General features: G+C 40.2%; 1 protein-coding gene across 3 annotated transcripts in view; it reads right to left on the reverse strand.

Annotated features, from left to right (window-relative positions):
- LOC115786662 (misshapen-like kinase 1) overlaps positions 1-27,914 on the reverse strand; it is a 60,901-nt gene that overhangs the window by 8,209 nt on the left and 24,778 nt on the right. The window contains exons 11-30 of one of the 3 annotated variants that reach the window (XM_030738968.1): positions 27,718-27,790; positions 27,167-27,293; positions 26,738-26,854; positions 26,305-26,436; positions 21,592-21,657; positions 17,654-17,968; positions 15,960-16,094; positions 13,436-13,573; positions 11,935-12,005; positions 10,363-10,442; positions 8,140-8,219; positions 7,809-7,903; positions 7,180-7,264; positions 6,838-7,005; positions 5,955-6,063; positions 5,630-5,785; positions 5,313-5,456; positions 5,042-5,176; positions 4,783-4,883; positions 3,551-3,700 (exon numbers count right to left, since the gene is read on the reverse strand). In XM_030738968.1, coding sequence (XP_030594828.1) covers positions 3,551-3,700; positions 4,783-4,883; positions 5,042-5,176; positions 5,313-5,456; positions 5,630-5,785; positions 5,955-6,063; positions 6,838-7,005; positions 7,180-7,264; positions 7,809-7,903; positions 8,140-8,219; positions 10,363-10,442; positions 11,935-12,005; positions 13,436-13,573; positions 15,960-16,094; positions 17,654-17,968; positions 21,592-21,657; positions 26,305-26,436; positions 26,738-26,854; positions 27,167-27,293; positions 27,718-27,790 — 2,477 coding nt within the window. Of the gene's footprint in view, positions 1-3,550; positions 3,701-4,782; positions 4,884-5,041; positions 5,177-5,312; positions 5,457-5,629; positions 5,786-5,954; positions 6,064-6,837; positions 7,006-7,179; positions 7,265-7,808; positions 7,904-8,139; positions 8,220-10,362; positions 10,443-11,934; positions 12,006-13,435; positions 13,574-15,959; positions 16,095-17,653; positions 17,969-21,591; positions 21,658-26,304; positions 26,440-26,737; positions 26,855-27,166; positions 27,294-27,717; positions 27,791-27,914 lie in introns of all 3 variants that reach the window. The other 2 variants (XM_030738967.1, XM_030738969.1) reach the window with 2 other exon arrangements.

A 27,914-nucleotide genomic window follows, 5' to 3' on the forward strand; every position in this document is an offset into this window, starting at 1 on the left:
AGCTTATTTCCCTCTTCATGTGTCTCCAACTCCTTGCTTATAGAAAGTAGCACACTTTAGAGGTGGCAGGGGCACTGTGTGTGTGTGTTTGGGTCAGAAAAGACTCAGAGAAAACTCTGGAAGCTTTTAATCACTCTAATTAAACAAAGAACACACTTTTAGACCTGTATTAAAATTAATATGAAGTTAAAAATTAGTCTACAATCTAAATCAGAGCATTCTCGGGCTGAGCCTTTAAATGTGACTGAATAGTTTCAGAATGAGCCACAGAATGATTGTGGAATGGGTGCTAGTCTGAAAAATATAAAGAACATCTTTAAATAAACCATTAAACCAGAACAACCAGCCACCCACTCACACTCAGCACCATATGCAGCGCACAATAAATCAATCGACAGAATAAAATTAATGGAAATACTGATTATTCAAAGGATGCAACCAAAATGTTTCCAGTGTGAAGTTTAACAACTTTATTATATCCGCAGCCTCGGGCTTCTCCAGCTGTTGCTAAAAACATATTTAACTGGATGTGTCAGAATGTGAATATGACTCTGACTCACTCAAGCTACAGCAAGCTTTACATGCCCACATACAGCAGAGGAATCAAAAAAGATCACCTGCTCTCGCTCTAATTGTACCAGCAGTGGGCGATTTGTTCACAGTCACAGACACACGTTCATTTGCAACCTCTCTGACCGTGGGGAAAACTCAAAATGTACAGCGTTTGGTAAGTGAATAAAACACTAAAGTCGTCAGATTTTCATGGATCATATTACCAACAAACTCCAAACAGTACAGAAATACTGGGCATGCTGTATTTAGCCACCAAGTGCAGTTAGCATGTGTACTGTTTACTATATGTAAAGAAATTCACCAAAGACATCAATTTTAAATTTCAGGATCATTTGGGAATGAAACCTATAAAGAGTCAATACCAGCATATAATTAGACTCATGTTTAGCAGTTCTATCAAGAGTCAAAGGGTCCAATGTTGCCCACTGAACCTCTTTGCTGCAGAGAAGAAAGGATCACTTTTGGACTTTAACACTGAGTTTTGCTCCAGGAAGTGTTGTGTTGGGTCCAAGCTTAATCTTCTCGGAGCTGTGGCGATGCATTTCTCTGATGTACGACTGCAGCGTTTCTTTGCAAAGACAGTTAACTGATTAAATGTGGAAAATCTGAGAAATACTGTTGAAAATGCACCTGGGATAGCTCCAGTTCATCTGTTTTGTGAATGGGTGGTTCATTAAATGTGAATGTTTCTCAGATTGTACTTGTGCCTCATTACTTTATAAGACTTTTTTTTAATAGGTTATTATGCAATGGTCTTACTGGGACGACCCACATGAGATTAAATTGGGCTGTATGTGACCCACAAACTAAAATGAGTCTGGCACCCCTGCTGCAGATACTGTGGCTACAAGATATCCAGTCATGGTAAAAACCTAATTTAAAGACCCGCTAAGGCCCAGATGATTGAACGAGGGTGCACTTTCTTTTTTACCAAGCCTGTAACAGCTAGCTCAAATTAAAAATACACGAATGAGTAAAATCATAGTTATTTATGTAGTGACTTAAAACCATTCGTGCACAAAGGTTAGCAAGAAAAAAAAAAGAGCAAGTTCAGAGCACGTTAGAGACTTGATTTGCTTTTAATTGATATTATAAAACCAGACCTTTGAGAATGAAATGAAAGTCTTTTCCCCTTTTATCTGTAATAGTTAATAGTTCAATGCCAGTACTTTGATTTCACATGCAGCTGCTTTAGTGTCATTGCTCCGGTCAATCTCATTTTCAGGAGGTAGTTTTGAGCCAACATCTACCTCCTGAGCACCAAATGACAAACACCGTTGTCAACTAGCTGGTGAACTACAGAATTTAGCAGCTACAGAAGCAGCTGTTTGTTCAAGAACAACCAAAAGGAGTCTAAGGGAGAGTGAGATTTGGAGTTGATGCAAGTGTAAAACAGGTAAACTAGACTTAAGGTGCTAATGTTCTATGTTGTTGCACATGGAGAACCAATGAGGAAGAAATAAACTGGTAAATTTTGTACTGCCCTTTCATAAAGATGTCGAACATGTGAGAAACACATGAAAAGGAGAATGGCCACAACAAAAGCAGCTCCCTAAAAAGTTTCCCATAAAGGGACTTGCAATATAAACTAAGCTTTCTGTTAAGTCAAGCTGTGCTAATTCTTGGGAACATCAGGAATCAAACTCCTCCGGAGCCATAGAAGCATTACAAAACTCTCCAGACTCTCAAACCCTGTGGAGTTCCTCTTGTCAAAACATCCCATATTGCAACATCGGTTGAAAAATCTGCATACACGCATAAAAGATTTTTGAGAACAGCTTCACTCAATCAGTGTCTACAGATTTAATGAAAGTTCAAACACCATATGAGTCGGAGTCTGAACAGAAATGTGAACATGAGTCACAACAGTCTGCCATTAGCTCTACCTGCCCACAGAGAGAGAGAGAGAGAGAGAGAGCGCGATGATAGTTTGGTAAATGTAGAAAGAAAGAAGAGAAAATTTGGGAAAAATGAGCAAATGAACAATGGTACATTGGATGATAGAGTGACAGAGTGGGAGGAAGAAAAGAGAGAGAATAAAAGAGCAGTTTCTGACAGCCATCGACTGTGTGGGAGGACAGTGGAGGGAGAAAGAAAAGGGAAAACAGCAGAAATGGAGGAAAGCAGTGACTGACATCTGTAGACTGTGAGTGGGAGGAGGGCTATACTGAGATATATACTAAGAGATGAAAGGGAGTGAGGTGATATGGAGAGATTAAGGAGCTGATGGATAAAAAAGGCAGAGAGCTCCAGCTATAACCTCAGAGATCAGATATCTGCTTAGTCAAAGGTCTATATGTAAATATGTAAAACTCTCCCAATGACAATTACAGTGTGAATTTTAATATGAGCCAAATGGATGGTGCAGGATGGGGAAAACACTGCTCTGTGAAGTCTAAAGTAGGGATGACTGCCAGTAGTGACCTCAGGGATAATGTGCCACACTGAATGCACTGTATGAGTATGGTATTACAAACTTTACAAACTTACACAACCAGCTACTAAATTCTTCCATATCTCCTCCAAAACTATAAATCCACACCACTGAGTCCCTGATACCAGAAAGACACCTGGATCTGGATTTGTCATATGCTCTTAATGTCAAGATGACATCTTTCAGTTTTTCTGATTTTCTCTGTGGAGCTGTGATGAGAAAGATCCACATTTGCTGTAGCTCCAATGTTAAAAGACCCTTCCAAAAATCTGTACTTAGATCAAGATCAGCTCTAAAAGGTAATGATTTCCAAGATGGGCTAACCCCCACCGCTAGCAAAATTCCACAACTTTTTGAGTAATCGCACTAACAATCATGAACACACACACACACACACACACACACACACACACACACACACACACACACACACCCACACACACACACACACACACACAGACAAACCAAACCAACCACATAGCCTCCTTAGCTGAGGTAATGAGGCTCTGCTTAAAGAGTAGGAAGAATAGAGCAGATGCTTACATGTGTAGGCAAGTACAGGTCGTATGGTGTTCCAGAGTCTACGTCAATGGCGTGGAAACCAGACACGGAGCCATAGATCACCTTTAACCTTTGACCTTCCTCTACTGTCAGGTCAACAGACAGTGGCTTTTGAGGCAGAGATCTGAAGGACTGGGGAGACAGACACAATGATTAAGTTAGGATAATCTGCAAATTTGCCTAATCTAATCTAAAGTGGAACTGCTCCATTAATAAATAATACAGGACTGAGTCTAAAAACTGCCATCCTGAGATAATCCTGCTAATACTTCAGTAAGGTATATTTTTGGCCTTTCCAAAGGAGAAAACAGGCCAAAAAAAAAAAACATGACATCGTATATAAACGAAAGTAGCTCAGGCCGCAGAGGACAAATATAAATGGGCCACATCTCTGATGAGAGTCTGCGCTTATGAGACTCGTAGCCTCAATGTGTCCTCTCTGTGTACATTAAGTGTTCAGCTGTGGATGTGACACTACTGGAATTTGTTCTCATAACCTACCAAAGCTTTTTCCTGGATATTTACAGATGTCGTAGACAAAGTGTAGGCAACCTGTTAGTGGTAATTTAACTCCTACACATCTCAAACACCTTAGAAATGAGCACAGCTTGACCTGCTACTGGCATTAGTTAGTCTGCTAAAACCGCAGACAGTGTAAAAGATGGACACGGCTACAGTGTTGTCACTCATTGGTTAGTGAAGTCCCGTTATAAAACACTGAGCTGGGCCTTTTTGCTGTAGCCATCTTCACTTTTTAAAACTGGATGGGTCTGACTGAAACTATCAACACAACACTGCATGCTCATTGGATAATGTGTCAACACAATCCTCCTTTCTGACAATAATAATAACCATAATTTATAAAATAAACAAAAAAAAATTTTTCAGTATAACTTGAAAATAGTGACTGAGCCCATAAAATGTTTAATGAGGTTACAATAAACACTTTATGGGCTCACAAGAGCTCAGTCTTTTTTGCAGTTGTAGGAGTTGCCCTCTGCTGGTCACAGCAATCTAAGTAGTATTTTAGATATTTAACTTGCACTGGTCAGACAGACCAGCAAGTCCCTAATGTGACTAAACATTTTAACTTATATTGTAATATTTAAAGTATATATTACAATATAAGTTAAAATGTTTAGGGCAAAGTGCTCTAATGCTATTCTTGTTAACACTGGCACCATTTATCTTATTTAATCTTATTTGTTACCAACCTTAAAGGCCATGAATTTGTGGTAGGGTTTGGGGGCCCAGGCATACACCTCCACAGCATTCTTCAAAGCAATCACCAAGAACTTTATCTTCTCATAACGCACTAAGAAACAAAAACAAAGGGGAAGGTTAAAAATCTGATCGGACATATTCTACATGCAGCTCCTAAAGAGCGCTACATAACCAATAATTGTAACCTACAAGCTTTTTCGCTTTGGAAAAAAAGGGGTAAAAGTTGCCACTTATTTCTAGTGTGCTTACCGACTTTATAGTGTACACAGCCCTCTAAGTCGCCTACTGATGTCCAACCCTGTCTCTTCTCCACCTCTGGGTCATTATGGAGGATTTTATTCCTTAACCAGGACAAGTAGTAGAGACGCAGTTTGTTCTTTTTTCCTACATAAAGAGAGGGAAGGACGGAGGAAAGAGTGCAGATTGATCGTTCAGTATTGTACAATCAATATGTAAAGTACTGAACACAGCACTCTGTTCCTGTGTTCAGTTTTGACACTTGAACATGCAGCACATATACCTGATATAGTTATCAACACATTGAGCCCTTCAAGTACATCCATTTGTTGAAACCTTCGTCTGCTGATGAGCGAGTAGACCTTTCCCTGACCACTTCGATCCAGCAGCCACAGACCATTTTCTGTCCCCACCAACAGATTCACACCTGCACATGAAAACAGACACACAATTCAGCATAAACATAAAACGCCAAGCATCCATCTATTGACATTACATTTGTAAATCTATATAACTGTGTGAATTCCAAAGGAAACAATAAATAATGTGAACATTATGAACAAAGGGAGATTTCCACTGATACAAAACAAAGTCTCGTACCCCACAGACCAGCACACAGAACCTCAGCGTTGAACTTCTTCTTGTACTTTCGGATCTCTGGCGTGTCGCTCTGTGGTCGAATGTTGGTTGGGTTCACATTCACGACAGAGCCCTTTCTGTGGTTCTCTCTCTTGAGTGGCTCACCCTTAATGCCCGCTGAATGAATAAATGAATGAACATAAACCTCATAAACTAAGCGAACAAAGCAAATTGTAGTTCAGCTGCATGTACTCATGAATGAGAAGCATTCAGCACTCTCTGGTAGTTAGCTGTATATGTAAGTATGTGCATCCTGAATGTGCGTCCTTGTTTAATATCTACTCACTCGGGCTCTGTGGCGGTGATGATATGGGGATCAGTCTTGGATCAATGAAGGGCAGGAATGAGGAAGAAGATGATGTGGGGGTGTTTTTACCAGTAGGACTGCTGATATCCTGATGAGCACAATGACAAAGAAAGTGATTTTATATGATTATTTTCATTTTCTTTACGGTTTCATAAATCAGGAACTACAACTTTCCTCACCAACAGGTTTACATTTTATTACAACTATGGTAGTACAGTCTCAATATAATTACCTCATACCATCTTAATTGAAATGCACAGATGGTCAAACAAGCACAGTTATGTTAAATCATAATCTTTACTCATATCTGCAACTGTGCACCTGAACTGTGCCAATGCCTCCCTCTGGTGGATAATTATAACTAATGCAACCTATCAGCCATCCATTTTCTTCCTCTTACCCAATTCAGGGTCGTGGGGGGCTGGAGCGTATCCCAGCTGTCATAGGGATGAGAAGCAGGTTGCCAGTCTGTCACAAGACTTGCAACCTATGATACTTTATTCATACCCAAGGTTTTAATAATGATCCTAAATGCACAAAGGTTTCTATTAAGTACCTTATCTGTTTAGTTTTATTAACACAGTATTATTAAAAGGACACTGACACTGATCCAGCTGTAAATCCATTTGAAACCAGTGGCAGAATCAATGCTTTCCCGCCACGCACCTATTATGCTCACTTAAAAATCCACACTTTCATTCTTGGATGCTACTAAAGTAGCTTTGCATGATTCACTTCAGCCATATACACACTATTTCTGAACATGCACTTTGCTGTGGTGTAAACTGAATGATAAACTGGGATGGTAAGAAGTGACCCAAACCCCTGAGAAATCTCTGGTTTGTGTTTCTGCTGAACTTACATGTAGATCCTGGTGTGTGGGGGATCCGGGGGATGTGGGTGATCTCAAATAGCTGAGTTCATGTGCTCGGTGCTGCTGGCTCAATGCATTGTAGGTAGGACTAGAGGAAGAGGTTTTCTGCAGAAGGTCTGGTAGCAAGTAGGTGTCATCTGAACCCAACTGAGAAATCTATAGAGCAATCCCAGGAAAGGTAGTAACTTCAGTAATTGTTTGATAAATCAGACAGCAAGTTAAAGCTAAAGGAAGTCTTTGTATCACTGTGTGTGACAGTTTTTTTTTTTTTTTTTACACAGCTGAGCACAGAGCAAATTATTACGTGCTTTGCTCATGTTTCCTCAGTACCTGATTAAGATTGTGGTGAGGCTGCAGGACGATGCCATCAGGTATTCCTCTGAAGTATTTCCCTTTTCCGTTGGACATGCCAGACCTTGAAACATACTGATTTTAGACTACAGGTGCTGTATTTAGTAGTTAGAAACAAGATTGATGTGTCCTTCAGTTCAGTGGCAATAAAAACAAGATAGATTTACTTCCTGAGGTCAGAACTGGAACCTAATGAGATCTATTGATCCTGACTGTAACTTAAACTCACACAAAAGCATTACATTATAGCAATAATATGATTTGCTTTACAGACTGTTAAATGTAAACCAATGAGATATTTAGCTTTTCCCGGGTTTAGGGGTTAGCTGCTTGAATAAGTAATGCCACAGGACTTTAATCATGATAAAGAGACTTGAGTGTCATTTTTTCTCGGTAGTTCGCAGAAACATTTCTACACACATTCTTTCCCAGTAAATGCAGCAGAAGTATGAATAAGCACAGTGGTTTTTCACTAGAGTCTAAATATTAGTTTCACAGCTGGTACAAAAAAAAAAAAAAAAAAAAAAAATCTTGCAACAGATCAGATTTCATCACAGTGGTGTTTGGAAACACAATAATGTAATTATACTGAGGACGTGTTTTGTCACCTGTTTCGCTCTTCGTCATCACTGCTGCCAACTTCATCACTAGAAGAAGAGTATTCTGTGGCCTTGTGTAGCCGACCCAGAGCAGGTTTTACTCCCTGCAGGAGGGAAAGGAGGTGAGGAGCAATATGAGTAAGTGAGGTCAGGTGAATCAGAAAATCTGGAAAATCCTTGTGGTTAATGTGGTGGTACTGATGATGACTGCAAATTTCAAAATCAACGAGGAAGGGGAACTTTGGTGTCTTTTGGTGTTTTTCTAGTGTTATCAGCAAAACATACATTCAGATCTATCAGGCTGCATACAGGCTCCAAGAAGACAAACAAACAAACTTACTTGCATGTGCCCACTGGGCATGTTGTCTGTCTTCCTGTGCAGGTGTTGCTGCAGAACAGGACTTTCCAGCTTGAAGTAACCTAAGACAAACACACATACATTAGCAGCAGTAATGCACTGTGAGAGTAACATCTGGGTGATGGAAAGCAAAAACACTTTTAAGAGATTGTCATTGTGCCATAAAGCTCACACACTCTCCCAAATTTGGAGCTATTTAGAAGACGCTCCTTCCAGCTGCTCCCTCATTCACAAGGGGTCACGCTGCATGTTTCATGAGGCAGATTTTTATTTTTATTTTTTTGGATGCCCTTCCTGATGCAACCCCAAAGGGATTTGTATCTCTTCCCGGGATCAGAGTGGGGATCTTCTGCTTGTTAGGCGAATGTGTAAACCACTATTTAAACTGCAAGTTTCCCTGCATTACTGTCTGCTCTTTAAACCGCAGTATCCACCTGTATGTTTCAGGAGAATGTTTATTAATCACTCCATAATTTTGTATGCCGCATACTTGCGGGAAGTGATGGGCTTGGAGCCCAAGCTCTGACTATTCTGCTGCTGTAACACATCAGTTTAAATGTGAGTTCTCTGACTGAAATGCATGCATTTATTTATTATTTATTTATTTATTATTTTTTAGCTCCACCTGACAGAAATATCTGGCTGCTTTTGTTCCTTGGTATTCTACTAGCTCACCTCTTGGTGTCTAACTGGGGCTGTTTGGTGCTGGCTGGTGGTGTACTGTGGGCTTTTTAGAGCATTTCACTGAAAGCAGCATAAAACTTTAACAATGAAAAACTAAATCAACACAGCAAAGCAGGCTGTAAAACAAAAACAATAGGCTAAAAATAAAGCTATAAAGCCCTACTGAGGAACTGCAGAGTTTGGTGATAAGTCTTTGTTGTGCTGTCACTTCAAGCAACCCCGTAATAATTCCACAGATTCATTTGATTTATTGTAATCATGAAATAAAGACTAGAGCAGCTAAAATGGTGGTTACATTAGTGGATCTGGGATGGGTATCATGTTGTTCAAGAAGCTATTAGATGGCAGAAGACCGACTGTATTTACACACCGACTTTCAGACAGGGCTGCAGTTTTACTGTACACAGAAAAAAAAAAACGTTTGTTTTGTGGACCAAAACAGGAACAGACTCCTGTTTGTTCACCACATCACCACAGTTTCCGTCAATGGCGGAGCGTGAGAAAGAAGAAACTTTCTGTGAGACTCAGAAGTGTTCGTGGAAACTGCACAACCAACCGCATTGTCACACCATCTTTTAAGCCAAGGTATCAATAACAATTGACCCATTCAATAAATCAGTCGCTCCTTTTGATAACTGTTCATGTCAAAGTAGTAAGCAGTTTTCTCTCAGTTGCAGAATGAGCAGATGAAAGTTTTGTTTAACCACAGAGGAGCTATATGACTGTCTGGAAGAATGTCTGATCTGTGGCTTCGAACAAAGGAGGCTGAGGCCAGCAGCCAAACTGAGTGGGAGGCATCAAATGTTGTTTCCTTCCAACTGCACGCAGAGGGCAACTTTGAAATACTAAACATATTCTCCCCCTCCGTCTTCCTCTATCCCCTCTGTCTATCCCAGTAGAAGTGCGGCTTCCTTGCTGCCAACCACAGAGGACACACAAAGCACAACTTTGAAAAAGATGAGTTGGTTCTTCCTTTCTCCCTGGAGACACGGGTAGAGAGGGCAAGCTTTGAATATATCACTCTGTTGTTGTGCTTTCCATTGCAGTGAGTGTACTCTGTGTACTGCATGTGTCAACCCCTCCCCCCAACCTCTGCCAAACACACACGAGATCACATTCACATCAGTGCCACATCCGCGGGCGAACAAGGTTAGCAAACGGCTGCTAAGAACAGCAGCCAAACGTGAAGCAATCAAAAGAGAAGTGATTACAAAAATAACACCAGTACTTTTACAGCGTGAATCGTTCAGCTTTTAAAAGAAGGCACGATACGGCAGGACCGTGATCATTAGTGCACATTAAAAACTGAATTCCAAGAGCAAGCCAATGTGTTCTCTTACTCGCGAAGTAAGGAACCCAAACAATGAAGTCAGTCTCCAACTCACAGAGCCAGCTCATTAAAACTTTGCCTTGTTTCAATTCAGAGACCACCGGAGGTGATTTATCTACCCACTTTGTCCTTCCAGTGCTCAACAGCATATGACTGAGTTTAGTGAGGTGCTGAGTTCAGGTGTCACACACCTGGATGATTGCTGCTCATGGAGGAGCCTCCATGGGACATAGCTCGTGGACTCTTATCTGCTGCAGACACTGGACTGCCACTAGATGGAGAGAGACACACACAGATAGCATCACAGATGGAGAGTTAAAAACAGTAAGTGAGCACAGTCATGATCAACATTATACATAGAGATGTGTCCTAATCTTGAGTACATCCTTCACGCTGCCACTGCAACAACCCAAAACTAATCACTCAGCCTAAATGAATCTGATCTGGCTGTTCTCCGATGGTGGATGCCGACATACTGACTTAAGAGTGCGACAGAAACACTAACAATAAATCAGGCTGACTCTAAATGAAAAAGTAACAATAATATAGTTAAGAGTCACATGTTCTAATAAGGTATTAGAAGAAAAACAGCTTGCCCGGGTCAACAGAGGTTAAAAAAATGGTATGAAAATTCACATCCTTCAGAAGATAAATGCTATTTGTGCTTCTCTTGCTCCCAATTTAAAGACAGGCAGACACATTTTATCTCAGTGATGCTACGCTGCCCTCACGTACTTGCTGCTTCAGGCTTCTATATGAGATGAATATAAAATATTGAATCTCATATCATATATAATATTTTAGATATTATATAAAACATGACTTGCTAACCAGCAGAATAATGTGATCATAGCAGAACGGCTGGTAGGAAAATTCACAAGGTTTATTTTGATAGTGATGCATCACTGCTCAACAATGCTTTTCATTTGACACTAATTATTCTCAAGCTGACGGGCTGTATTGTAATTCTGGGGAACTGCATTAAACACCACGTGTGTCTATGGTGACTACTTCAAGAGTTCAGTTAATTGTTCAGCCATGTTGTAAGCAAATTAAATGAGTAGCTAGCAAGAAACCAAACTATGCAAAGTTTAGATTATGGCTAATGCTGATGCAATGCAGATGACTACTTGCACAACAAACGAGCAGAAACATTATTCCATGTCCAACCAATAGTCTCTGGTTTTACTAATTTTCTTTTTTTGCTTTTCTCCTATTTGGTTGCTTAGATGCTTAGTCACATGTCCTTATGTTTACTTGTCTGGAACTTAAGATGTAGCCCACAGTGGGTTTTTGTTTTGAGAACAAGAAACCAAAGTGAAACTGATCAGTGGGTTTAACACCTTTTGAGTTTCTGGAACTTCACTGTTACGTACAGGGGGAAAAAAAAGAGCGCCACCTTTCCTAGAGATGAATTTCTGTCTTTTATGACTGTTGGACTAGAAATCTGATAGTCTGTACGAATGCCACTCAAAACATACAACTTTCAATACAAAATTTGATACAAGTCAAATGCTGCACACATACCAAACCCATTGTGTCAGTACAGACTGAACTGTAATGATGCCCTACTAACATTTTGAATCAAGCATAGCTCAATGTAGCCTAAACAAAGAAGTGTTACCCTGTTTTATTATTGTGGAGGGTGCACTGCAAAATGTCAGCTATCTTGCTTTAGCACCCGCATGTTTGATAATGACTTGGTAACCAAGTACTGGTTCTTGAACACCCCCCCATGTGGACATCAAGCAGCAGTGCTCTACCTTGAAGCGGCCCTCTTGTGTCCCATCATCAGTTCCCTACAGTAATACTTTGAGGTGGTGCGCTCTGGGACCTGGAAGATGAAACAGCAAAAGAAGCAGATTTAATAAAAACACATGGATACAGAGATCCTGATTGCTCTTTTCACTTAAAAAAAAAAAAAAAAAAATCTGTCTAGCCAAGCTGGCTTACAGTTAATTCTAAAAAAGTTTTCTGTGGTTATGAAACCTTTACATTTATAATGCCTGAAAGGCTGCAGAGCAGAGTGCAATAAAATCTTTAATAAACCACAGGGAGACATTTATTACTGAGAAACTAATGAGACCATTTGGCTTTGCTATTTCATAACATTTCAGTGTTGCCCCTCTTAACACATCAAAGCCATGTTCAAATCATAGACTGTGGAAATATTGTCTGAATCAGAAGAATTTCTCCATCTTTTTTGGGTCTTTTTTAAAAATGTTGCAACCATGCAGTTGGCTACCTTTTAACCTCTCATTCTCTTGGGTCAAGTGACAAAGTCACAGAGAGGAAGACACACCCAGGAATGCAGGAAGAAAGCTGTGGAAATACCTATCATCCTTCTTACAAGCTGCCCACATCCTGCATCTGCAGCAGACACACACACACACACACACACACACCACCACCCCCAGTGTCTGTCACTTCCTGTGCTAGACATGTTAAAGACTATTTCAAAACCTTCAGTATGGATTGGTAAAAATGCCCTCAAAGTTTAAACATATTACTATTCAGGTGGTAAGTTATTTGAATCCAGGCAGTTGGAAAAGTCATTAATGCCTGACTCACACTGGAGTGTTGTGTGTGCCTTTAACGTAACATTTTCACAGCCACTCTTTTGTTTAAAACTGCTCAAGTCAACACACTGCAAGAGAGTGTATTGACTTATTAACTGCTCTCTCTATAAGCACCATATGGCCTCCTGTTAGATCAACAACATAACACAACAAACAGACAGCTTTACTGCAGCCCCCTCCTGTTTCTGTAGTAGTTATAAGTTGTTTCATCAACCCCATATGGCGTTCTGTTAGTAAATACACCTACTAGCATATTCTCTGTAAATTACTTAGCAGGGGAGCAGTGATATTAGCAGGTGATGTGAGGTAACTCTGACAAAGATGTTTTTAGTTAGGAGGGGAAGAAGGGACTGTGTCTTACCTATCTGATGCAAGCACAAAAGACTCTCATGCCACACACACCAGCGGCGCACCAACCTCGTGCTTAGTGCACCACTTCCTTAGACGGGTATGATCAGAATACAGGATGACAAACACACACACACACACACACACACACACACACACACACACATTGTGCTGTGCTCATGTGACTCAAGATAAAACAAAAACTTCCTCTTTTGGTGGCAGCCAGAAAAAACAAGCATGCATCACTTGAATTTATGTCTCGTTTATATCCATCAGCAAATCTGCCGGCACTGTGAGCTGTTAAGGAGCTAAAAAATAAAAAACAGATGATACTCACTTTAGGGGCAGTCTCCACAGAGTCCCAGAAGACGCTGTCAGTTGGGGACACCGGGGAAAACGGGGACAAAGGGGAGATGGCCATGTCTGACATAGAGCTGCTGTGAGGGGTGTCCCGACTCAAGCGAAGATTTTCATTCTGGGAGAAAAAAAAAAAATAGAACACTTTATGGAATAGAAACTTGTGGGAACAAATAGCATTTATGTGGCAAAAAAAAAAAAAAAAAAGACCATATCAGGCTTCAGTCACACCAGAGTAAAAGTAGGACGGCAACCTCTGAGTGACTAAGAATCACCAGAGGGTGAGAATTTTTTTGCTGTCTGGGACCAACCTCAAAAAGCTGTGGCAACCATCTGGTTGCCCAGAGGTTGAGGGTGCTGCACCCTCAACCTCTGATTGACCACTTTTTCGTCACAAGGTGATTGCACAAGTTGCTTGGTAGGAGGCAACCCCTTTGTCTGAATTGAACTGGCTGCAATCACTGTCAAACAGACTGGCGAAGGTTTGCAATTAATCACCATCTACTTTATAAATGCAGACACACTGCCAACACGTTGGCAGTGCAACTCGTCTGCTCCATCAAATCATGAAACACACAAACCTGAGTTTTGTGGCAGGCAATTCACTGTACATTGCCTAAATTTAACAGTGAAAAGCATGTCTTATTTTTCGCCTAATACATGTGCTCATTTATTTGGAATTAGAAGGAGACGTGCTCAGAAAGAGCGCCTAACTGGCACAGCTGGACGGCTCAAAGCTGTGAGCGCAGTGCCAGAACTTTGTCTCTGTCCTGTTGCTCTTTACTCAGTCCTCACTCTGAGCCCCACACATTCGTGCTCTGCAGTAACACCGGGATTTTACTGAAACTGAACTGAACTTAACCGAGCATCAGAGGGAGGGTTTTTAGTGATGTTTCTACACAGAAATCGGTACACAATGAAAACAGCTCTCCCTGTTGTTTCTCAGCAGTGCGCACACTTTGTTAGCACCCTCAGTAGGTGCTATTACACATCTGTCAAACTACAGCTATTAATGGGACTGAATGTTACGTCAGAGCGTTCCTCTTTAGACACAAAGCAACAGCACAAACAGTTTAAGATGTGCCATTTAACTTCAATATTTAATATGTCAAAATGCAACAGCACAAAATGCTGTCAGTTTGGAGAAATAATTAATATTACACTACAGGCGATTCCTAGGAAAACATTCAGCTTTGATGATTTTATTCTGCTTTCCTGCAGAGTGTCATCTGCAGCACATCACCCTTTCTCTTCATCCACATCTGTAAATCTCTATACAAAGAAGGAGGCGTCTTTTCCAATGTATTGAAATAAACAGCAGTCTTTTGGAGTTAAAGAGTTAATAAATACGTGAAACTTTTTGGCTCTAATATATTTTACAGCATCATCAACCACAAGTTCTGTGAATGACGGTCAGGTTGGGGTTGATCTTATCGGTCAGGAGTGCGGTTGCTCCTGTTTATCAGCCCATCACAGCTGCACCATCAGCTGTAAAGCCAACAAACCGTGCACGCAACATTTCTTCTGCTTTTTAACTGCAGGATGTGAGACACCAGCCCCGGTACATAGGTCCAATTCAGTTTTACACACTGCAGAAAAACACAGATGCATGGCACAGTAACAGTATCTTCATTAAGCTGTTACACATGGATTTTAGGTTTATATGGAGGAATAGTTTGTAGCAAAGCAACTCTCTGGATAAATCCTGCACTCCACCTGAGTTTCAGTTCTCTGGACCACACACACCGTTCCCAGCAAGTTCAAACAGAAGATTTCACCCTTATATCACAAACATATTGACTGCTCTTCAGCCTCCTCTCTTTTATCTGAACTGCCAGTGTTTTCAGAGAGAAACACATGTAAAGCCTGTACTTACACCGAGTACATTACTCGTGCCCTCATCTTTGAGATGCAAATTTACACTGGTCTTGGTAGAATGCTCCTTATTAATTAAATGAACTATTTATGTCTGTCTGTTTATAAATTATATATAAATTTGGCGCATTTAGATCTGGCCCAGTCCTTGACTGAGAGAGTCACACCTGATGTGTGGATTCTGCACGGTCCACTGGTGTGAGTCCACTGATGTGGCTCTGATACAGCAATACACATCTAATGTAGACGGCAACAGATTTGCAACAGACAGCAATAGCTTTGAGATTTATCACAGTTAATTGCAAACAGATTGCATGTAGTTGCCAACCTGACCCTGTCCAACTAAAAAACTGAGACTACTAATTACCATTTTATCCCCGTCTTGAAGCACCAAAGTCAGTTTGAAGACAGCAACTGACTGCCGGTGGTCTCGGACCTGGTCACAAACTTTGAAGCAACCATTTCAAAAGGCAAGGAGATTGCAAGTTGACTGCGCGAGGTTGCATCAATTTTGGTCACGCAGTCTCCAATCACCATTTTCCCTTAGTGTGACTGTAGCCTTACTCAAAATGCTAGCATTGCAAAATAGTGCGTGTGTGTACGAGTTATGCGACATAGCTGTTGTATACCTGGTTAAACTGAGCTCTCTGCATGGCTGGGGTACAAGGACTAGAGCTGCTTCCAGAGCCCAGCCTTGAGTGCATCTGGCTGGGAAGGCCAGCAGCTAAAAGCAACCTGGCTAAGTTTGATTCCTGGAAGTCCATCTAAAATATAAAACATACTGATTAGGACTGACTCATGTTTGTTCATGTCTGTTTCTAATTATACGAAGACAGGCGTGATCCTCTGGTTAGGCAGTTAATCTAAATGAGGTTAGAATGAAGGTTGTAATGTGTTTTGAATTTCTGATTGAGGTGTATGACATTTTGGAAGATGCCATTTCTGATACTGGGAAAATATATTCTAACTGACAACCATGGCATGATTATCCAATGGGCAAACTGGGCAAATACCCAGGGGCCCATGCATAATTATGCCCGGGGGTCTGTAGTTTGGGCATGGTGCACAATGCCAACTGACTAAAGGGACAAAAACACTGGTCTGTGCAGGCACCACAAACCATGTCAAAGAAAGGACAAATCAAACAGATTCCATGCCAACCTGCAAGCAAACCTTTTGCATTTATGGTTACAAATGGTCAACAAAAACTTCTTTAACTCACTTCAGAGTTTATTATCCTTAATAGTATATACTGAAACATGCAGTATAACATCTCAGAGGGGACCTATTGTGCTCATTTCCAGCACCACGTTTTCATTCTTGGACTCTACTAAAGTAACGGTGTGATTCATGTTATACTAGTGCCTTGGTTCAACTTCTACAGCTCTCCCTTTAAGCCAGCCCTATTTCTGAGTGGCTGCCCCTCACAAATAGAAGTCTTAAACAGGAGGTGGGGAAAGCCTCTTATATTATATTACACAGAGCCAAAGGCAGGAAAAAAGAAAACTCTAAAGCTGAGCATTTAAAGTACTCTGAAGATTGAGGTTTTTGACTCTTGTACATACGCTGATCTCATATTTTCAAACTTTGGCCATGTTTATATTAAAACATCCACCATTGTAACAGTAGAGATATGACAAAGGAAAAGCATATTACATTTTAAATACAAAGATCATTAAAAAGTATCGTATGTATGAAATTACAGAGATGTAAGTGGAGCAGTGGTAACGCATCAACTTCTGAGCCTCGCTATTTCAGTGCGTACAGGACGGCACTGTGGGAACACGTGACCGTAGTACTGGTCCTTTGCAACCTGTTGTCCTATTGGAGTCACTCTTAAACATTTTGACATGTTTTGAAATGAAGTTTGTGGCTTGTTCTAAATGTTCTAAATCACCATACAAAGCATGCATAATTAATGAAGTGAAAGAGAAACATAACAGAAGCAAATAAAATTAGTTTTTCAGCCACCACGGTCCTCTGACCAGCTGTCTGAACATGCTTTTCTGAATAACATCAGTGGTTTGTTATCTGTTCATGTTCCTTGTGTGGTTTAGCTTCTGTGACAAGAATAAAGGCCATAAACCACATGCTGTCACCGTGCACAGCCTGTCATCTGTCATTGTGCATTTACATGAAAAGAAACAAAACCAAAGCTGATAAAATCATCACAGCTTTGCAGAAGTTATATTAAACAACAAATAAAAAGTTTGCAGGATGTTTGCACAAGTGAGCAAGAAGAGAAAGCCTGAGAAAGTATAAAAAGACAAGACAATGTGGGGTGTAGAGGAGAAGGTACTAGGCTGAGGAAGGCAGGGTTTACCGCTGAGCTCTGACTGACTGCAGAGCGGCTGGGAGAGGCAGCAGCAGTAGCGGCAGCAGTAGCAGCTGTGTTCCCACTATTAGCTGTTAGCTTCTGGAGAGCTGCCACAGGCATTTCTCTTTGCCTCTGCCTCTCTTTCTCCCTGTGTCTGTGGTCGTGTTGCAGGGACAGGAGTTGGGTTTGGTCTTTGGGCAGGGTGCGATGGGATCTCCGGCCCGCAGAGGGCAGCTGATGCTGGGACTTGGCTTGCGGCTGTACCCGAGACTGCGAATGCTGGGCCTTATGCTGAAGCAGTTGGTTTGGAGCCACTGCTCTCTATGTAGCAAACAGGAAAAGCACAAATGCAAATTGACCGAGCCTGGAAGGGTCCTTATTAAATGGCATGTATACCTACTGTTTGCTAGAATATTAAAATATAACTCAATTACATAAACAAAATAGAAAAAATGTGCTTAAATATCAAACAATTTCTCACCATCTTTTTTCAGTTTAAGCAACTGTTGAGATGTGTTTTACATTAGCGAGATTATGAGATTATTTTACTGCCAAAAAAAGATCTTTTAATTTCTGATCTAGCAGCGTAGTATGTGAACAGATGCCCCACTAACATAAAAAGCTGATTTAACATAACTACCAGTTACATCTGGGCCAATCACCTTGTCTTCACTTAAATGTACGTATAGTTTTTGGTTGAATAATCCTTTTCTGATGTAATGCACTTTATTTGGATCATGTAATCTTTTTGAAAGGCCAAATTAATTAATATGCACAAGTCAAACTTAAGTTGAGAAATATAAAACTTCAGATTTAAATCACAGCTTGTGGTGAACAACTAAGGCAGAGATTTCTCCTCTTCTCTTATTTCATTAATAAAGTCCTTGACATAAAGACTGCTGTACATAAACTGGTTTACAAACTGTATGACAGTCACTTTTTATTTGAACTAACCAATGGTGCAATGGTCTTGTTCAGCAGTGAGTTGTACTAAAAGAAACTGAAGATTTTTCCAATCCAGTGTTAGCATCCCATTTCATATTGCACTGAATTTGGATACACCTAACTAACCAACTATATGGTTTGGTCCACTCTGATTCATGTATAACTGACTCAACAAACACAGTATATATATATCAGAGGGGCACAGGTCAATTTTGTGCATGTGGTAATGTGCACAAAATAACAAGAAATGTCATACTCTACAAGGAGGACACTTCCAGGCTCAACCCACACATATGGCACAGAAACCTGATATAGCAAAGACTGGACTATTGAGCTAGTTTCGACAAACACAAAAGATAAGCTGGCTTGATACACTTATCTAGTGCAAAACATGAATCAACATGAAAACTTTAATTACACAGCAAACAACAGCGATGGAAAGGAAGCTGTAAATGGATCTGATTTCTCCAGAGGAAATGCAATGAAAGCCAAATAAAGAGCCGATGTTGTTGTCAGCTCTGATTTCGTTCTGTACGGTGTGCTTGTTTGATTATTTACTTGGTTATTTTTTATTAAACATTAGCACTAGAAATTTTATATTTGCTGGAACACTAACTAAAAAAAAACATATTTTTTTCACAGAAAGATATGATGAATTTATGTCTCCTGGCCATATTTAAAGCTTAAGTCGACCAGCCTGCAGCAGTCTGTCAGATCGGTCAAAGTTACACAGTCTGCCTTTGGGTCTGATTTGCCCTGAGGCTAGCCACATTAAAACAAAGAAAATATTAAAGCATGAAATGTTATAGAGGTTTATTACAGAGAAGAGCAGCACAGGGGACATAAATAGTGTGAAGACTGCTGGTTTCAAAAAAGTGCTTCAATATTTATGCTGCATAACAACTGTGCTGCTGGAATGAAGAGAAAGGACCCAGTGTCCCGTCATTCTGCGCATTTGAGACAATAACATAGCTTCGAAATACTAACTGGCTGAGGTATTTGTCAGTGCTGCTGGAAACCACCTTCACTTTAACGCAGTTTTCTTGAGAATGAGGAAACAAAATGAAAGACGCACATTCAGATAACACTGCATACTTTCCTAATCTTGTTTAACTAAACTGCACTTTGCCCAAGGTAACACAGCAGGTTCCTTGAAAACAAGGCCTGCACACAGCAACATTTGAAAACACTGTCTGCCAAGTTCCCCATTTGAGAACCCTAAGAATATGAGACAGTGACAAAACATAGAAATAAACTATTGTGTAATACCCAAACCAGTCTATCACGTCTTAAGAGTAGTCATTTTCAGATCAACTGTTACAGAAATAATCTTTATACATTTTTCCACACCTAAACACTTCATGTTCCCAGCCAAGCTTCACCTCTCCTGCTCCACCTGCCTGCACGCTCTCTCTGCCTTCACCATCAGTCTGTTTCTGTCTGTCTGCTGGCACAGCTCGTCCTGCTCTAGCTTCCCCAACCCAGCCATCTCACCCACACCCAACTCCACGAGTACTCGAAATAGTCTTTTCTGAATCGATGCCATGCTGAGGTCTGTTTGTCTCGTATTTTAGAGTCTAGAAACTCATGCAACGCCTAAACAGATAAAACTGGCCAAAAAAGGAAAAATGATCATTTAAGATCCAAATAAAATAACAGCAGAAAGGTCAATCTAATTATTCCAGTTTTTTTTTTAGATACTGACACTTAATGCTATTTATCTACAGGCTATGGAGAACAAATCAAGAGGAAGTCTAATCACGCCACAGAATCATAACAATATTGGGACGTGGGAGAGAGTTAAAGAAGAAGATTAAGTGTATGAATAATGGAGAAATGACAGTGAAAATAACCATGTTTTGTGTGTGAAATCTCTACTGAGATTAGATAGCAACACCCTAAGACAAGTTAAAAGAGCTGCTGGAACTAAAAGAGGTCCCACGCTGTGAACAGAGGGACGACAGAGCCAGGGATGGATGGGAGGAGGACCCGACTGAGGATAGGAAGCATGCTGGGATCAGCGGAGAGAGAGAGATGGAGAGGAAAGCCTTTAAAACAAAAAGAGATAGCAAGCTGTGCTAAGCTTCAGCTTTTAAGCTTGCTCAGAACTGATGCTATCGGTACAGTGTATGTCAGTGATTTCTCTGAATTTCTACTGTAATCTCGCAGTAATGCTGAATTTAAAAACCTCTAATCTTTGATTGAGAACTTCACCAGTCCACCACCAGACATCCAAGCACGACTAAACTGCTCTGTCACTCTGTAAACTTCACTTCAAACATAAACTGCAGACTATCACTCTCCCTTCCCTGCTTCCCCCCTGTCCCTTATTTCTCATCACCTGCCTTCACTCGCACTTCTTTTTATCCTCCATTCACCTGCGAGACAAACAACAGCAGGCTAGTCTCTCTCTCTCTCTCTTTAGCCAAACAATTTCTTTGGCATTTCAGTCTTTGTGATGCAAAAAAAAAAAAAAAAAAAGTGTAATGCTGACAAGAGAATAAGGTTTGACACAAATATTGAAGCATTTCTACTTCAGAAGTCTCCACATCTCACATAATTAACCAGATTTAACCAAGGAAAACTCTAAAGCTCTAGAAGACGTATCTGAATGTCTTACAACGCGAACCAGACAGGTTTCAAGTTTATCATCAGATTACTGAAGAAAAAAAAAAAAAAAGAAGTTGACACAGTTTACACAAACACTGTTAAGTGATAAAAGATAAAAGACAATTAGGTCAAGGTTATAATACATATAACAGCAAAAACATGTAGAAATGATTAAAAAAAAAAAAGAACGAAAACACAAATATACTCTAGAAATGCACAAATCAAGGAAGGAAACAAGCAAATAAGGAAAAAAAGTAAAAGCAGTATGCTGTTAAGAATGCTAAGAATCAGCTCCCATTTGGAATATTTCAGGAGGATTTCCACGTGCTCTCACTCATCTGAAAGCGGACGAGTGAACGATGAGTAAATATAAAGTGAAGGATCGTTACCTGCTCTGCTGTGGAGTCCAGAGGCCTTACTGACACATCAGCACTCCGCTGTCTGCCTGCCTGATCCTGTTCAGGACACACACACACACACACACACACACACACACACACACACACACACACACAGTATTCCATCTCTTCAGTCACTTGTTATTTAACCCTAAGAATCAAATGTCAGATAAACATCTTTTTCATTCCACAATTATTGCACTCTTATAGATCTGTACAAGGACAGAAAAATAAACACACACACAGATTCACTTTAATTAGGATGCTCTAAGGTTTTGAAGAGGTGGGAACTAAAATATTCAGACTGTGCAAGATGGCATGAAGCTTTTAGCCGGCACCCTCAACTTTAAATATTTCATTATGACCTCATTTGAATTTCTCCTGCAAAAGGGAAAAAAAAAAAAAAAAGTAGCAAACTGTATATATATGTTTTTTACATTTGCAATGGTTAATCAAATCTACTTTATGTAAATATTTTCAGTGATTGCACCATTGCCTTTAAATTGTGTTCACTGGGCTTTGATCTGAAGGGTCACACTCAGCAGGGTTTAAGCTGAAACGGCAGCTTAATCTGATTACAAATCTTCCATAGCAAAAGTCTGCACGGCAAACTTTAACTGCTCTCTGAGCACTGATCCAAGGTGAGCATGCTCACAGATGCTCACCTCATCTGTGAGCAAATAATGGGTGTAAGGACACGTAAGGACATTAGAACATAATGCAAATGTTGCAGGGTGAGAACGGGGGCTTTGAATCTACAAACCAATTACAGCTATGTTAACAAGCAAGCACTAACAATTACACGTGTCATGAATCCCCCTTTGCAGCAAGAAGGAAGAGCAGAGGCAAAAGATTGTCTCTGAGGTAGAGTACTTGTGAAAATGTTGCCTGAAACACTGCAGGTGTGACAGATGTTACCACAGCTTCTGTGATGATTGCATCGATACCCATTTTAAGGAAAGGAAATCACCATTTTCTTTTGAAAGATTAGGATTTTATGCTTCTTTCCAGTTACAAGATAGCAGCTACTGTAATCCCCTGTCAATCCTGCTACACTGAAATCCACAGTGACACAATAGCAAAGTGACAATAATGAAAAACAGTAAACTACAGCAGTAGCTACAGTCTGCTACTCTTTGCCGCTGAGCAGCTCCACAAGTGGGGGTCTGAATTTGAACCCAAGTTCTCAGGTTTTATCGATTAAGTGTGTAGAAAATGATGGACATCACTCATTGTAACACTTTTGTAGTGGGCTCTATATAAGGTTATTAATGCTGTAAAATTGAACATTTTAAGATTGGACTCTGTGGGGTCTGACTCAATTTTCCAGCAAGCCTCAAGTGACTAAGGAAGTACTTTTTTTTTTTTTTTTTTTTTTTTTTTAAATACATCTGGAATTCATGCCTTCAAATTTCTCAGAGAAGTGAAAACGTCTGACTTATGACCATCTGGTGGTACTACAGTAGATGAAAGTCAACCTTGGGATCTCCATGTCAATAGAAATCAAAGGTATCATGCTGCTTTGTTCCAGATTTCACTGATAATCCATTTTACACTTGAGACATTTGCTTAATGCTCTGAGGTTTAAGCCATCATAGCTGGTAACCCCAACCCTAAAAATGTGAATAGTATTTAATGTGTGTCAGTTAGAAGGAGGATTTTCTTGTTTTCTGATTGCAAAGACTTGGGCAAAAACAATTTAATAAAAAAATAAATAAATAAATAATGAGATCTTCTGATTGCCTAGGGTTAAGAAAGGATTAGGGTTGTGGTTGTCAACGATTTAAGACAGTTAAATACAAACAATTAAGCTGTGCCAATTTTTGGTGATATGTGTGTTCAAAAGCAAGATTAAAGCTGTCTGTACAAAACTGCAAGCCAACCAATGAACACTGCTATTGCTAGAGCCATGCTGCATGACTGAAAATGTAGTGTCTGTTAATTACCGAGTATTAATGTAGTCACTTATCAAACTGGAGCCTGACCTGATCAGTATTGTAAGGACGGACACACAGACCTTAGACACAGTGCAAGTGTTATTATTTGAAAGAGTCTGATTTCCCTTCAAAGCATTTAGAGTGGCTTAGTTTAACAAAGTAATACTGTGTAACCACACCTTTAGAACCCCCTTCCCCGTCCAGTCGGAGAGGCAAAACTTGCGATCAATTTTAGAGTTTTAAGCCACTGACGCCGCAGTGAAATACATCATGCACAGCGTGCCCAATCAATCGATGTGTGAAATGATTGGGAGCGCTGCACCAGACATGTTATTCATCTGACATAATACAAGACATCACATCATGCGCTCACTGAACCTGTCGCATAATTAAATGCAGATGCATTAAAAGTTAATGAGGCAGCAGATAGATCCATTACACATGCTGACCTTAATGACTTTGAGGCAATCTGTGTGATCAGACTCATACGCACGTGCAGATACCTCCCTGCCACACGCACAAGCACACTAAACAGACTTATAATGTAAAATGAGACAGATATTAATGTCATCAAAATATAGTGTCTTCAACACGAAGAAATCCCAGTTACTAATCTGCTCTGTGGCGTTAATATACACCTATTGAAACCCACTGGTGTGTGGAATAGATTCATTAAGCTTGTGTCAAAATTAATGACTAAAAAATGAACTTCTAAAATGGTAAAAAGAGCTGTGTCTTTGCTTGAAATGACTGAAACTGGTAAAGATAGGTCACCCTGTCTCAGCATACTTTGTCAAATGTGTGCATACATATACACGTAGCTACAGTTGCTCCGTTACACAACTTCAGAGGAAAAGTCATTTTCAATTTCTCATAGATTTCTGTGATGTTACAGAATAAGTTTAAATGAGGTAAAACATTCTTACTGCAGCTTTGTGGGAGAGAAAAACCATCTTCACAGGAAAGCGCAAAAAAGACAAAAAAACAAAGAATTTTGGAACTCATTCAATCTCCAACTAATTTAAAAAAAAACTTTCAGCAGGGCTGTGAAATGCTAATTTCCACATATGAACCCCCTCTTTTATGTTTATGTAATTTCCCAAGATGCCACTTAAGCTGCACCCACTAACTAGAAGTCCTCATAAAGCTGAGAAGACTGCACCCAGGGCGCACTCCATCTCATACAGGTTTGTCTTGCCCTGTTCATAATTCTAAACTTCAGAGATTTGCCCTAAAAAACCAAAAAAAAAAAACCACAAAAAACAAAAAAAAAACTCTTTTCTGGTCCGTTACATCGAGGAAGGAATGTTTTTATCACCAGGTGACAAAGCCTGACAGGTGCAACCACTACATCAGTGCAGAGCACATCATCATCATCATCATCATCATCATCACAGCTTTAGTTTCTGAGGGAAAAAGTTTTTGACTCAGTGCTGCACCAAATATGGAAAGTGCACACACATATACACAGCCTCAGTGTTTCGTGCGCTCACCTGCCACGAGGTAATTCTTCCGACAGGTACCTCACAGACATTATGTAACTTTGCTCAAACTACAATCTAAAGACACGAGATGTTTTATTCATTAGTATTTGAGCTGTCTGAGAGGTCAGAGTAGTTTTGGTATCCAGGTCAGATTCCCACTCATTTTTACAGGTTCCAATCATTCAGACATGCACTTTCAACTCTTGTGTTGATGTCTGAAACACGGGGGGTTATTAAGGACATGTGCTGCAGTCACTCTACTGGGAAGACATTTCAGCAAGAAGTAACTTATCACTATGCAGCTCTACACTTTTGTTCCATCCCGACAGTCCTCATCAGCATCATTTCCATCTCAGTAGGCAGCTGTTTTTTGGCAAAAAAAGGGGGCTCTGTTTAATGCACTGTAGACTACTTATCCAGCACCAGGCAGCTGACAAAGTTAGCAGCTAGGTGATAAACACAGCAGAGCATTAAGCAGCTATGGAGCCTGATCTTCCCCTCAGGAGCTTTAATTAATCAGACAACCAAACACATGAATATGAAAGAAACAAAGTGACAATGTTGCTGCATGTATGCTTGCTGTTTCTGATCAGGTGGCTTTATTTAAAAAAAAAAAAAAATAATAAGAAGGAAAAAAAAAAAGAAAACTCATTTGACTGAAACCATTTTTTTTTTGGGGGGGGGGGGGGGCATCAGGTGAAGAACATGGTAAAGATACAAGGGCTTGGGGACATAATGTTCCAGCTGTTTGGTCAATTAACAAGCAGTTTTTAGATATGACTGATATAGATAACGGTAAAATCTGGAACTAACGAAGGGATCAATTTGCTTGTTTGCTTGTTTGAGCATAAAATGTCCCCTTTAAGGATATCATAATGCTACTGTGAAGCTCTTCTCCTGCCTTTGTCCTCAAAGACTCAGATTCCCCAAGTCATTCGATCCATACAAATATCCTGTTTTTTCCCCCCCAAAATGATAAGTTTACGTCCCTTCATGAAGTGTTGTTGAACAACAGTTTGACTCACTCAAAGTGTCTCAATATCACCTCAGTCAGCAGATGTGTACCTTCTAAGTCACAGTTTTAGAGTCATTATTAAACCAACTTGCATCCCAATCACTAAACCCTAGTGGCTTTTTGTTTAAAAATGCAAGGATTCTGTGCTTGTGGAAATTTACACATATTTACTTGGAAGTGGAACTCAAAATGTATGAATAAAAATGTAGGGATTACCACGCCCCAAACCACAAATAAGTAAAAAAAAAAAAAAAAAATCAGTCTTCACCTGTCTCCTGTCACTCCTATTGTTTCCCTCATCCAGTAAGAGCCTGTTGTCGTGGAGCTGAGACTCCTCCCCAAAGAAGACCTCCTGGAGCTCTCCCCACTGAAAGGCACAGTCTGTCAGCTGCCGCCTCTGCTGCTGGAAACAGCAAAAAGAATACATTTAAAAAAAATAAAATTAAAAATAAAAAAAAATCAACTTGCAAACAAATGTAACTATTACTCAAAAATTTAGGCTTTATGCTGACATTGTTAACAAGTGTACTTTGCAGTAAAACTACAGGTCTTTGATCATTTGTAATGATCACAGTTAAAGGTATTTGACTCAATATTTGGAAGATGACACTAAAGCCAGCCAGTGAAATACAATATTCCCTCTTATTAACCTGTCAATGCTGAGTGAATACTGTGGAAGTTACAGTAAATACAGTACTTACATCCTCTAACTTTTGCCGTTGCTCTTGCTGCTGTTGGATCCTCTTCTGTCTGTCAGCCAGGATCTGCTGCTTGTATCGTTCCTGTTCCACCAACTGCTGCCTGTGCTGCTGTAACGCCTGGATGTGAAATAAAGTGTGACCACAGTCAAAACAAAACTATAAAAACCAAAAAGTTATATTTGATTTGATCCGGAGTCGTGCGACCTGCTGTTCTAACCCTGATGTGATGCTAAAGGTTAACCGATAAGTTTGAAATAGTTCCGAATTTTCCTTTTGGTGAGGACTCAACTGCTCAGAATAATAAAAATGACAAATTCTTCCATTTGTTTGTGGATCTGTAAGAAATGCTAATAGAACATGAGCACTTAGTAATATGAGAGCTGATGACAGCATTTTAATACAATTTGCAAGGATGTGGACAAAACCCACCTGTTGTCTCTGCTGACCTCCACCGCCTCCTCCGCGACCTCCGTCTCTGCTGCCTTCGTGATCTTCTGTCTGCAAACGAAGGAACTCCCGCCTCAGCGTCCATTCGCCGGGAACATTCACTATGGAGCTGATGGCGAGGGAAAGGGAGAGACACGCAGTGTTAAGTGATGTGCAAGTGACGTGCTCAAGTTAAGTTGAGGACGAAGGGAAAGTGGGCACGGCGACACACACATTAAGCTCATTCTAGGAGTGAGTGCTCAGCGTGCAGCGCCATCTGCCATTTGAGGTCCAGGGACAGCAACAGAGAGGACAGTGCATCTGTCCACGGACTTAAAAATATATGCATGCCCTGCAGTCATTCATTAGCAATGTATGTAATTTAAGCAAAGATATGAAAAACACTGATAAATTACAGGGATAATATTTCTATGAAAAACTATTGAAGTAACTGAGTGGCGCTTTTATTTCTGCTGCAACTTTATCACACATGCTCAGACCAAATTCTTTTAACATACACAAAAATATTTTCCCTGGTGTGACAAAGCATTTACCTGGGCTCTCCTTCCTCTTCTGTGACCTCGTCATCCTCTTCCTCACTGCCACTGTACTCATACTCTGGACCCTCTGGGAAAGAGAAGGACAGAGAGAGGGGGGGGGGGGTGTATTTAATTATTTAAATGTCTTAGATGCAGACTATTAAATAACTACTTTGTAGTGGATATATTGATGTCACATGGTGATGTCTGAA

The sequence above is a fragment of the Archocentrus centrarchus genome, chromosome 10 (assembly GCF_007364275.1).
Source record: "Archocentrus centrarchus isolate MPI-CPG fArcCen1 chromosome 10, fArcCen1, whole genome shotgun sequence".
Taxonomy (NCBI): domain Eukaryota; kingdom Metazoa; phylum Chordata; class Actinopteri; order Cichliformes; family Cichlidae; genus Archocentrus; species Archocentrus centrarchus.